We start from the raw sequence: 13,473 nt of genomic DNA on the forward strand, positions 1-13,473 counted from the left end.
CATTAAAGAGTGACAGCGGATATTTGAGTGGATGTGTTTCCATCGCTGTCATAAATTCTAGTCAATAAAACTCTACACAAACTGCTTTCCAATAATGACATGGTAATGGTCTTTTTAGTGAGGACATATGATCAGTTCTTGTTTCAGAACAGTAATGTCACACTCTTACAAGCCCCAGCGGCTTTTAAAGGCTATTCTGTACATTTCACTTTTTTAAAAAAAACAGGAGAAAGGTTTGAAAAAATAAACGTCTTTGGATATGATCCAATTGCTCTGAGTGTGTGTGTGTGTGTGTGCATGTGCATGTGTGTGTGTTAGCGTGCATGTTTTTAAAAAGCACTTATTTTTGGTTTTCTGGTTTCTCTTCCTCCATCCCTCTTTCTTAGCTTCTACTGAACCTTTCTTTCAAAAACTATTTAGGGATATGTTTCTCCCAGGTAATGCATGAATACATGTTTAATATTACAAATAGAGAATATTGTAAAGAATTAATATGTAAAACATTAATCACTCATTTCCATCACTAAAGATAGCATGGTCTATTTCCTTCCAGACATTTTTCATTTACATACATTTAATTATATATACATATAATTATATAATACATATAATTCATACACATAATATAAAATATTGGTATATTTTCCTATGGTTCTCATTTAGTGCTGTACAGTATTCCCCAAACTATTCACAGACATTTTAAACACATACCCACCTATTTCTATATGTTAAGCTTTATTTCTTTCAATTTTTGTTATTGTGACGAATATTGCAAAGTACATCCTTAGACTTAAATCCTAAAGTTATTTCTTATTATTTCTTTATATAAAGAATTTAAAATATCTGAAGATACATTATCAAGTTTGTTTTCTTGAAATATTTTCAGGAACAGTACAAAGAATCCTTTTTGTCACATAACTCACCAACACAGATACTATCATTTTTTAAATTTATTTACTTGAAAAAATTGGAATCTTGTTATTTTATTGTACATTTCTTTTATAGATAGTTTGAGCATTTGGTGTTTATAGATTATTTATAATGTTTCTTCTACAAGTTTTCCTTATATTTTTTGGCAACATTTTCCTCCTAAAGTCTTGGTATTATTACAGAGTGGAATGAATTTTTATTCATGAATGACATTAAAATTCTATATTTGACATTTGCATTTTCCCAGGTTTTGGCAGGCATTTTCATTTTATGATTTTTTAATATAAAAATTAAAATATTTCTGTGTAATTACATAATCAGCATTTTTGGATAATTTTCTTTTTTGTTATAGAAATTATTATTTCTATCAGAGATTTTGAATGTGAAAAGTTTTATAATAAAAGATAAATCTTTGTAGACACTATAGCAAGTATTATCAACCAAAAAAACTAACTGAAGTTTTAATTTTTAGTATAATTTTGATTTTCAAAGTAATAAAAGTTAATATAAGGGACACAAGCCATATTTAAGAATGTTGGAACAACCATATTGATAAGGAAAGTAAACAGGCAGGATCTCTTTTTGTGTTCTAATTTTTAGTTTTATAGCTTTCCATTGGGATGCATTTAACATGTGAATTTTAAAAGATTATAAAAGAATTCTATAAAGATTATAAAGTCTTTTATATCTTTATAGACTATAAAATCTTTATAGAATTCTAAAGTCACTGCAGCATAAAAAATACAGAATATATGATGCCCTTCAAACAACTCTTGCATAAATCCCGAAATTTTTAGGCAAGCAAGAGAAGGATAAATGTACTGTTGATTTGCATGAATTGTAACTTTGAATGTCAGTATCTGTGTTGTGGATCTTCCCTTTAGCTTTAAGTAAACCTGAGCTACATTATCAAGAACCAAACATGTATTAGGATTGTCCACTTAAAAACAACAACAAAAGCCCAAAACAAAACAATAACTCCTTCTTTGAGTTTCATCACATTCTCCAGTAAACAAATCATTTCTGATTCCTTCATTTCTAGTTGATAATATTTAAAATATTCATTCCCACATCTTTCATCTCTTCTTAACTGATGACAATAAAACTACTGTCCTTTCTATTCCACTGAGAATAAATCAACAGTAACCACAATGTTGCCAAACAGTGACCTCAGTTTTCTGTCTTCTTAAGTGACATTTTAGGTGAATTTGACACAGTAGACCATAGTAGACCACCTCTTGTCCTTCCCTGGTCTCTTTGATGCCACATAGTATTTCCTCCTATCCACTGTCCACTTCTCCTCAGTCTCCATGTAGTATCTTCTCCTGTTAATCTCATACATGCAACTCCCTAGTTGAAATCTCAACTTTGATGCCTAACAGGCAACTAAAACGCACCATATCCAAACAGATCTCTAGACTTCCTCTGTTGGAAAAAACTAATACTTCTCTATTAGAAGAAACTCTGTGGAGAAAATAAAGCTTTCTGTATTTCTGAAAATGGTGCTAATGTCCATTTGGAACTCAAGCCATACCCTAGGAATTATCCCTTATACATTATCTTTCTTTCTTACTCCATATCCAAATCATTACAAATGATACTGAATTTACCACCAGAATCATCTCCCAAGTGGATCAATTTCTCTACATCTCCACTGATAGCCACCTTCTGCAAGCAGTGCTCTCACTGTACCAAGCAGTGTTGTCTCTCACTGTCTCTCACTGTACCAGACTCTCATGTTGATGCAAGTGTTTTCTCTTACAGAAGTCTCAGTACTTTAAAAAAAAATAAGATCATGATGCTATAGTTTAAAGCCTACTAATAGCTTCCCATTCTTAAAATAATATCTAAACCTTTTACCATGCCCTAAAGGACACTACAGTATTTCAACAATCCTCAATGTTTGGATTTCATCTTTTATCCTATTTACTCATTACAAATATCCACACCAGCCTTTTCCTGTTCCTTGAGCATGTCAGGTCTTAGTCTTTCGTGATTCCCTCCTCTCAATTAACCTTCTCTCAGATATTTTTAGGGCTTGTTTTTGTCATCACTGAAATCTCAGCATGAATATCTTCTCAGGGAGGACCTTCTTCACTACATATTCTAATGTTGACCCATCTTGCCTACGCAATATCCTTTATATATTAACCTATTTAATTGATTTCACACTCCTCATCATTATTTGAAGTCATTTCTTTGGATTTAGTTGTTTTATAAAAATAGTAATAGATAATATAGTGTCTGATGCCCCCACTGTGTCATAAACTTCATGAACTCAAAGAATTCCATTTTCTTCACCCCATATCCTAGATGCTCGTATAGTACCTGCAGAGTACAGGTGTTTAATACATATTTTTGAATGAATAAGTGTATCAATATATATATCAACCACTATGAATTAAAACTGGATTGACAATATAATGTGAACTCCTTTTGCAATTTACATTTTAAGGATTAAAGACCATTAGCATTTAACTAACGGGAAGACTAATAAATGAAAAGAATGGTGCCAAAAGTCAGGACATACCTAGGTTTAAACTGAAGACCAGCTTGGCTTTTTTCAGTTCCAAAGTAATATAATCCCCTTGCTGTCCTTCCCCATGCAAGATTACCCCTTCACTTTCGGAGGTTTTAAATTTCAAAGCAATGACATCTTTCAGTGTTTTCATCTTCTTGTTTCTGAATCTATATGGTAACACAACATGACCATCAAAGTTGATAACATCAGCCCCTAAAAGAAGAAATAAATAATATGTTAGTTTAATTATTGTATGTTGTCATCCAGTGTGAAGTATATCTTCTTTCAGTGAGTGTCTACACAGAATAAATGAGAAAAAAGTGTTTTTTTCCTGAAAACTCTTTAGCCCTGGGTTCTTGTTCTATTTCTTATTTTGGTTGATTGTGTGTCCTGAAGTGGATTTTATGGGGAGCACTTATAAAGAATGATCACAGAAACCTTTATCAATATAAATTGTAATTCTAATAACATAAATTCCATCAATGACTTTACACGTGTCAAATTTTTAACTTAGAAGTTTGGAGTTTACTTGAAAAAAGTAAAATTTTTAATCCCTGAGATATTATGAGATTTTATTATTTTCCTTCTTAAATGAGGCTGAGTGTTTATGATTTCAAATATATATCAATATTTTGCTCACAAATTTTATTTTCCATGACATAACAATGAAGGATCTTGGGATGCAGGGTTTAGGGTATCCTCATTTTTCCAATGGTTTTTATATTCTACTACAGTTTCACTTAACTTTATGGTAGGGCCTAGATACAGTGAAGTGAACTTTAAGAAGCTTTTACCATTTGCTTCTAGGGCTCGTGTCTGTCTCAAATTCCTTGTTAGCCCCTTGCCTTTGGAATGGAGAATTGGGTTGCCCATGTTTTCGACTACACTAAACAAAGACATCCTCACCCATATATAATTAGAAGAACAAGTATCTAGCCTATACTGGGATAAGAGTAGTTCTAATTTTATTTTAGGGAATTTCATTGAAAACATGAAATATAAACTTCTTTAGAAATGTGAACAATGTTTTCACCACGCTCAGAAACAAGGGATGGTGGGCAATAGTTTAATAATTGCTACTTATTCACACCAGAAATAGAAAATGAGATGATTTTATTTATTACACACTGTTGGTTAGTGGGTTGCCAACCCATGGAATGGGTCAACGATGAACTGTAATCATTCAGATCAAATTTTAAGTACAAATAGAAACTTAGTTACCATAATTAGACTTTATCATTGAAAATGCTTTTAGCTCTTAATATTAAATTGTAGAGAATCTAGACAAATTGGACAGTTCTAATTATCTTAGAATTATAAGCCAGGATGAAGCTGCCTCTCAGTTTGGGGTAAGGTCTTGCCAAAGAATCCACAGGGAGACACTGGAGAAAAATAATAGCAAGTTTAAAGCCTGTCAGAGAAATATCTTCTCATTACACGTCCTAGTTCTCTGGCACTGGTTTACTTCAATCAGCATGGGGAATACTTTGGATCCCGGTAACAGTAACGATAGCACGCTGCATCGTGGCAGCCTAGGCGGAGGAGCAGAGCTACCATAGGTATATTCACCCTTCTGTGCAGTACCGGCAGCATATTCACTCTTTCTGTGCAGTGCTTGCCAGTATAAGTTTTGCTTTTAACTAATTCTATAAAGTGAATTGATATGAATACAGTTATTTCAAATATTGCTTAGAATATCTCTAACTTTTCCCTTCAAATCATCAATAGATTTTGAATATTTAAAAATATCCTACCACTGCAAACATTTGTTTTTAAATAATAGTTCAGAGAATTGTTACATTCTAAAAAGTTCACAAAGAAAAATATAACTTGGAATTTTGTTTTAATTCTTAGAGGCAATAATTTACTATAAGACTTTGTATAATCATAAAAATTTTCTTAATCAACAGAATTCTGTTCTGAGAGTGTGAATCACAGAGGTTTATTTACTATGGAGGAAAAAAAGCAGCCATTAAATTTTGGCTTCTGCTAACACTGCCAAGCCAATTCGATTTTAGCTTAATCATCTATACTGTCACAACTGAATTCCAATTGCAATATCTTTATCATTTGTGATGAGAGATAAAACAGAGGAAATGTGGAATCTGATTATTGGATCCCAGATTGAATTTATAATCCAGCAGCTGGTTGAAATGACTTTTTGTCTTGAAAAGTGTATAAACAAAAAGTCAGAAGGAGGGAGTAAATTCTGAATTCCAGAAAGTAATTTTGCAGTCAATTTCATATCAACAACAGTCATTTTATATACCTTCAATATACATTAATTGACAAAAAATATTCCCCATTCATCTCTTAGGAAGTAAATGTTCTGGAGCTTAGACAGAGGAAAGAATTCACCCCTCTCCCGTTTCCTCCTAACTCAAAATCAGGTCCAGGTACAGAATAGTGACTTATGCAAATGTTGATGCCTTTCTTCCTTACTTTTAGGGCAATGAAATAAGTGACAAGAAGGATGGTCATCATTTAGACAGTCCTAGGATGTTAAAAAAAACAACAACACAAGGAATGTTTTTCATGAGGACCAAACCTCATTTTATAAATAGTAAGTGGTCAGTGGTCGGTTGAGAAACTAATAAAAATGCTCTGCAAGCCAGATCACTCATCACAAAATCCAAACTGTTCTTCTAGGAATGGGTTAAATGCTTGCACAATATTAGCATGTGGATGTGAACTCAGAGTTGGCTTTGAAATTACAAAATTCCTAGAAATAATCTATCATATATAATTTATACATAAGCACGCACCATACACTTTTAAGAGAGTCTGGGATATTGTAAAATCCATCAGAGTTTAGTTCCATTTCCTACAAAATACATTACAATTTCATTTGACATCTAATAGTATGTTGTGCTTATTCTGGGACAAGCCATATTTTTTCCCCTATTACCCTGATTGCTTTTCACTCCCTAGAACAAAGTTTTCTATGCAGTGATTAAATATGTGTGGTTGAACTGTTTAAGCAATCTGAACAACAATATGGCTAGTCAAAAAGTGAATGTGAAATCACAGTGCTTTCATGATTTTGTTTCTAACAATAACTCAGAGAGCTGGTAACGTGCCCAATTCATCAAATCGTCACAGCAGAGAAGGCTTTTATTTTAAAACATTTCATTGTTATTTAGTCTTTACTGTCTGAATTTGGAGATACTCAGATGAGATAGTTTGGAAAATTGTTTACCATCTAAAGATTTTATTATTTTAAAAAAGTACCTTTGCTAATTTTTACTACAAATGTAATATATGTTTATTGTTAAAAAGAAATGAACAATACAGAAATATAGAATGTGAATCCCCAAGACAAGAGATCACCAGTCTTAATGGGTAACCAGTGTTGATGGTGTGTCATTCTAGATTTTATGCATCTATCTCTCTATCTAATGTATGGAATAATGCAAGAAACTATACATTATTACATATACGTGTGTGTGTGTAAATAGAGAGAGAGAGGAAGGGAAAGAGAAAGGAGAATGTCATTTCATTTAATTGTGGTTCAAAATGTATAATAATTGCTTGAGCTTTGGGCAATCTATTTATAATGTGGGGAAATTGTAGGTTTTAGCAAATTAGTATGTTTTATTGACTTTCGTGCAGCAAGGCACTTACATAAAGTAAGAATGTATATAATTAGAAATGTAATTTATGCTATTTATTTGAAAAAATTAAAAATGTATTTGAATATAGCACCACAAGTAAACAACTTTTGATTTCTTGTTTGCTCATAAATGTTTCATTTTCATATAGAAAATTGAGAATAATAGGAAGATTTAAAGAAGAAAATTAAAAGGACATAATTCTATTTTCATGAAATAACCACTGATAACTTACATTTCTGATTGTTTTAATTTGTATATATGTAATGTATGTATATAGATACACAGAAGGATCATACTCTATATAGTTTTGTTACTAAACACTATAGTTTTTTTTCAATCTCATATATTGTTTTTCCCAAAACAGGATTTTAATTAGCTAAAAATATACCATCATTTGGATGTCCAGTTTCTTCAATAAGAATCTATTTTGCAGTTTTCTTTTTAATTAACTTTTTATTTTGGAATAATTTTTGATTTAGTGAAAAGTTGCAAAGATAGTACAGTGAGTTCCCACACACCCTCCACCCAGTTTCTTCTAATGTTAACATTTTACATAACTGGTACATTTGTCTAATCTAAGACATAACTTAGGTATAACACTGTTCACTGAAATACAGACTATGTTTGGATTTTACCAGTTTTCACAAATGATTTTGTTTGTTTGCTTTTCCTATCCCAGGATCCAGTCCAGGATCTCACGTTGCATTTTGTCATCATGTTTCCTTAGTTTGCTTCAACTCCTCGAATCTGTGATGTTTTCTCAGTCTGTCTTTCATAACTTTGACACTTTAGAAGAGTACCGGTCAGGTATTTTGTAGAATCCTTCTCATCCTGGCTTGGTCTGAAGTTTTCTTATGACTAGACTGGTGGAGTTTGGGGAAAAAACCACTGAGTTGGGGTGTCCTCAGCACTTCCTATCAGGGGAGGCATGATTTCAACATGACTTTCCACTTGTGATAGTGGTCAAGGTGATGTCTGCCGACTTTCTTCACTGTAAGGTTACTATTTTTCCTTTTCCGTACTTTATTCTGTGGAAGTGAGTCACCAAGTCCAGCCCATGTTTAAGGTAAGGGGAACTAAGTTCTACCTCCTGGAGGGGGAGTATCTACATATACTATTTAGAATTCTTCTGTAAAGAAGATTTCTTCTATTTATTCATTCATTCAAACATTTATTTATATAATTATGGGATTGTGCATGTTTATTTATTCATTGAGTTTAATTCAATACTTATCATTATTCAAATTTTTCCAGCTTTAGCCATTGGGAGCTCTTTCAGGTTGGCTCCTGTGTCTCTTTGGTAGGTTGTGGCCCCTGCTGCTTCCTCTTCCCTCTCCCTCTCCCCTCCCCTCCCCCTCTCCCCTCCCCCTCTCCCCTCCCCTCCCCCTCTCCCCTCCCCCTCTCCCCTCCTCCCCTCCCCCCTTCCCCTCCCTCTTTTCCCCCTCCTCCCCTCCCCCTTCCCCCTCCTCTCCCCCTTCCCCCTCCCTCTTTTCCCCTCCTCCCCTCCCCTTCCCCTTCCTCCCCCTCTCCTTCCTCCTCTCCCCTTTCCCCTCCCTCTTTCCCCTCCTCCCCTCCTCCCCTCCCCCTTCCCCCTCCTCCTCTCCCCCTTCCCCCTCCCTCTTTTCCCCTCCTCCCCTCCCCTTCCCCTTCCTCCCCCTCTCCTTCCTCCTCTCCCCCTTCCCCTCCCTCTTTTCCCCTCCTCCCCTCCCCCTTCCCCCTCCTCCCCCTTCCCCCTCCTCCTCTCCCCCTTCCCCCTACCTCTTTTCCCTCTCCCCTCCCCCTTCCCCCTCCTCCTCTCCCCCTTCCCCCTCCCTCTTTTCCCCTTCTCCCCTCCCCCTTTTCCCCTCCTCCCCCTCTCCTTCCCCTCCTCCCCCTCCCCTTCTCCTCCTCCCCTCCCCTTCTCCTCCTCCCCTCCCCTTCTCCTCCTCCCCCTCCCCTTCCCCCTCTTCCCCTCCCCCTCCCCCCTTCTCAAGTCTCCCTCTCCTCTTCCTAGTCCTCCTCATCCTCTTCCTTTTTCCTCTTTCTCTTCTCTCTTTCTGTCACTATATGATGCCGTAAGCTTATCTTGCACTTTTCCTGCCCCAGACCTAGAATCAGCCATTTTCCCAAGGAACCCCCATTTCTTTTATTGTACAATGGCCCTGAGAAGCTTGCAGGTTTTTTATTTTTTCATTTTGCACACAATAAATTTTCTACAAATATAGTTATCATCTATGTGATCTATTCTTCCACAAAATAAGTAAATTATTCAGAAAAAAAGGACAAAAACTTATAAAATGTTTCTTAGTTATCTATTTCAAAAGGATTTGCAAGAATTTTGAAGCTCTTTTCATGTTAATCAAATGTTTTTGCATAAACAGTGACTTTTAAAAGCAATAATGATAATTGCTAATATGTGTTTAAGTGATTACTGATTACTCCTTAAATAAATTTGATTATTAATATTTAAGTGGTAATGCATAAGCCCTAATATTTTAAAATAATTTTGTTTTATTTTCATGAAATTAATATGTACTCACTGTAAAAAATTTATGTCATGTTAAGAAAGCAAAAACATAATCAATTTAAATTAGTTACAATCACGCCACATAGATATCAAAATACTTTTTGTACGTCTGTCTAAGGAATTTGTGGTTTTCTACAAATACCAACATTTTCTACAAATCCAAACATTTCTGTTGATATAATGAACATTCTTGTAGTGAGATTCTTGAGCACTGGAACAATTATTTTCTGACTTTAAATTTCTAAAGTGTTTAATTAAAGCATTTGAATTGCTTAAAGATATCAGTAGAGATGTATGTTAACGAGGTAGTATGAAATCTAACATTATGTAATTTATATAAATACCCAAGTCACTTTCAAGAGTGAAATATATCTCTGAAACTAAAGTTGAAAAATACTACAAGGTGCCATTTGCTTAGTTTTGCAAACTTTTACATAGATGCACATCTATGTATTGTTTCTCTTTTTTTTTTAATGTCAGATGTCAATATTCTAGATATGTCTATCTAGACCTTTCTTTACAAAATAGCACGTCTGCCATCTTCATCTCTAGCTACTTACTCACTGGTCTTCTTCTTCATAGCATTTATCTCTACCTACTACCTGATATATGGACGGGCTCATGAATTTACAGCATGCCTCCACCTCCAAGAATGTATATGCACCAGAGACTTTATTTTGCTCCACCCCTGAAGCTCAGTACCACAACAGCGGGTAAGTCAATATTCGTTAAGTATTTGTTGAATGATTGCATGTTGTCATGCACACTCAAAGCACTGGATTAAAGTAGAATAAACTTCTTTAAACTTTTTCTTTAAAAATCTGAATCACTAGATTGGAAGAAATTTCAAGAATCACTCTGATCCACCCTTGGTGCCACAACTACTAATATAACCAAAGTTTCAATTGTTAGAGAAAAAGAATGGTAATTTCATGTTACTTTTTTTGTGGTGGGGGGAAAAATTCATGCTATTATTATTAATTGACTCGGTGTTATTGAATTGACAGACATTAACTCTAGTGGAACCGAGTCCATTTCATCTCCTCTGCAGACTGTTTCTGATTAATCACCTTCTTCTAACCCACTGCCCTTTCCTTTCAATATATCTGTGGTTTAAATGTAAATAGGCAGTTTAAATAGATTCTAAAATGTCAATAACACCTAATTTAGAATAGTAGCAGCAAAAGAGCCTTCTTCAAATCCTTTAAAATATAATGTAGAGACAGACTTTAAAAAATCACTTTTACTTTGGGAAAAATAAAACAAAATAAAAACCATAAAGGCTCTTTCATAAAGGCCATCATCTCACATTTTGTGCAATATTTCTCCTTAAAATGTGTTGCTTTGCCCTTAAGAGCTTGATAACTCATGGTAGGACAAGAACAATCAAATCAGAGAAGTCTGATTTCATTTGTCCACAACACTGGGACTCCAGTACCCAGTTGCCTGAAAGACTGATCCACATGGACCTTCCACAGGCATATCTAACTCTACCTGCCCAACACATAAGTCTTTCTCTGGGTCTTACTGCTCCTGTTCTTATATCCATTATCGAGTCACTTAAGACAGAGCTCTGGGCCTTTCCTTAGCTCCTCCCTTTCTCATGCACCTATGTTCCGTCAGTTCCAAGTCCAGTGAAATTTAGCATGTCCGTGTTTTTCAAACACATCGCTGACTTTTTATATGCACTGCCACCAGGCTCCCACCACCTCACATACTGTCTATTGCATTAACATTGTGAATGAGCAACTCCCACCCTCCAGTCTTATTCCCCTTAAATTTATCCTCCACACTGAAGCTAGTAAGATCTTTCTGAAATAAACTCTTTTACTGAAAAACTCTCCAGTGTGGCCTGCAAGACCCTCAGTGATAGAGCTCCTGCCTTCCTGACACCCTCACATTTTAGCACCAACTTTTTCCTTAAGTGCTGCTGACGGTAAAACCAACTAAATCCCTTGCTAATTTCACCTAGCGCCTTTCCTTGCGGTAAGCTCACTTCCTTCAATGAACAGCTGTTTTAAAAAAATCTAGTTAAAGTTTAGGCATCCTCCAAGCTTCAGATAAAGCTCACCTACTAGAAAGGTTTCCTCGTGTGAAACAGCCCTCACCTATTGCTCCACAGCACCCTTGGATACTTTTATTGTATCCCTTCTCATCTTATATTAAAATTATCTCTTTATGGGTCTGATTTCCTCTGGAGCTTTAAACTTTCCTAAGGTACAGTAGACTCTGGTTTGTTCCACTTTGTATTTCTCACACAATAAACATCTCTTAAACTGATTTAAACAATTGGTATTTGAGCTGTGTGCACCCCAATGTTCATTGCAACACTGTTTACAATAGCCAAGCCATGGAAACAACCTAAATGTCCATCGACAGATGGATGGATAAAGAAGATGTGGTACATATGTAGAGCGGAATACTACTCAGCCATAAAAAAGAATGAAATGATGCCACTTGTAGCAACATGGACCTAAAAATTATCATACTAAGTAAGCCAGAGAAAGACAAATATCATATGATATCCCTTATATGTAGAATCTAAAAAAATGATACAAATGAACTTATTTACAAAACAGAAAGAGACTCACAGACTTAGAAAACAAACTTATGGTTACCAAAGGGGAGAAACGGGGGAGGGATAAATTAGGAGGCTGGGATTAACATAGACACACTACTATATATAAAACATAGATAACCAACAAGGACCTACTGTATAGCACAGGAAACTATACTCAATGTCTTGTAATAACCTGTAAGGCAAAAGAATCTGAAAAGGAATATATATATTACTGAATCACTATGCTGTACACCTGAAACTAACATGATATTCTAAATCAACTATACTGCAATTAAAAAAATTAAAAAAAAAACATAATTGGTATTTGAGACAACATGGCAAAAGGGGCATTCTTCTGTTCTCATTTTCCTTCAAAACCATACCTGGTGCAAGCAGTTTTCTCTCCAAGAGTACAGACTTACACATGTTTTAATGACAGGCATTTATATAAATATTACAGGTCTTCCCTGGTGGCGCAGTCGTTAAGAATCTGCCTGCCAATGCAGGGGACACGGGTTTGAGCCCTGGTCCAGGAAGATCCCACATGCCGCGGAGCAACTAAGCCCACGCGCCACAACTACTGAGCGTGCGCTCTAGAGCCTGTAAGCCACAACTACTGAGTCCGTGTGCTGCAACTACTGAAGCCCGCACGTCTAGAGCCCATGCTCCACAACAATAGAAGTCACCACAACCAGAAGCCTGTGCACCACAAGGAAGCGTAGCCCCGGCTCGCGGCAACTAGAGAAAACCCACGTGCAGCAACGAAGACCCAACGTAGCCAAAAATAAATGAATAAAATAAATTTATAAAAAAAAATATTACAACTGTGTGTTTCTGATATGGATACTTTAAAACTTGAAATGCTTTCATTACACTCATACTGGAGTTATTTTTTAATAAGTCAGAAATGAAAACATTTAACTGTAGTATGAGTTGAAATACAAAATATATCTTTTCCTTTTAATTTAATGCATTTAAGGGAAATAGTCATTCATTCACACACACACAGATAGACACACACACACAGACACACAAAGACACACACACACACAGGACATCAGAAAATCAGAGTGCTCCACTTGTGAACAGGGTTATCGCTCTAATACGTCTAATAATACAGAGATAATAAGCAATTTCTGAAAATTAGCGCTAAAAATTAGCATAAAATCTATTGTAGGAAATCCATGTGGAAGCTGTTTTTATTTATTTTTGTAAATCGAAAAGTCAAGCAAATTAGACTTGCCATCTCTGTGATAATATTACTGTTTACTGAAAATAGCTCTACAGCTTTTCACCATATACAATCTATTTCTCTGCTAAGGAGACTATCTAGAATTACAAG

General features: G+C 35.3%; 1 protein-coding gene across 2 annotated transcripts in view; it reads right to left on the reverse strand.

Annotated features, from left to right (window-relative positions):
* The window catches only part of CNTNAP2 (contactin associated protein 2), a 2,019,732-nt gene that overhangs the window by 1,121,138 nt on the left and 885,121 nt on the right, over positions 1–13,473 (reverse strand). For both annotated transcript variants that reach the window (XM_049714704.1, XM_049714703.1), the window contains exon 6: positions 3,461–3,664. In XM_049714704.1, the coding sequence (XP_049570661.1) occupies positions 3,461–3,664 (204 nt within the window). The remainder of the gene's footprint in view (positions 1–3,460; positions 3,665–13,473) is intronic.

Source organism: Orcinus orca, chromosome 9, assembly GCF_937001465.1.
Source record: "Orcinus orca chromosome 9, mOrcOrc1.1, whole genome shotgun sequence".
Taxonomy (NCBI): Eukaryota; Metazoa; Chordata; class Mammalia; order Artiodactyla; family Delphinidae; genus Orcinus; species Orcinus orca.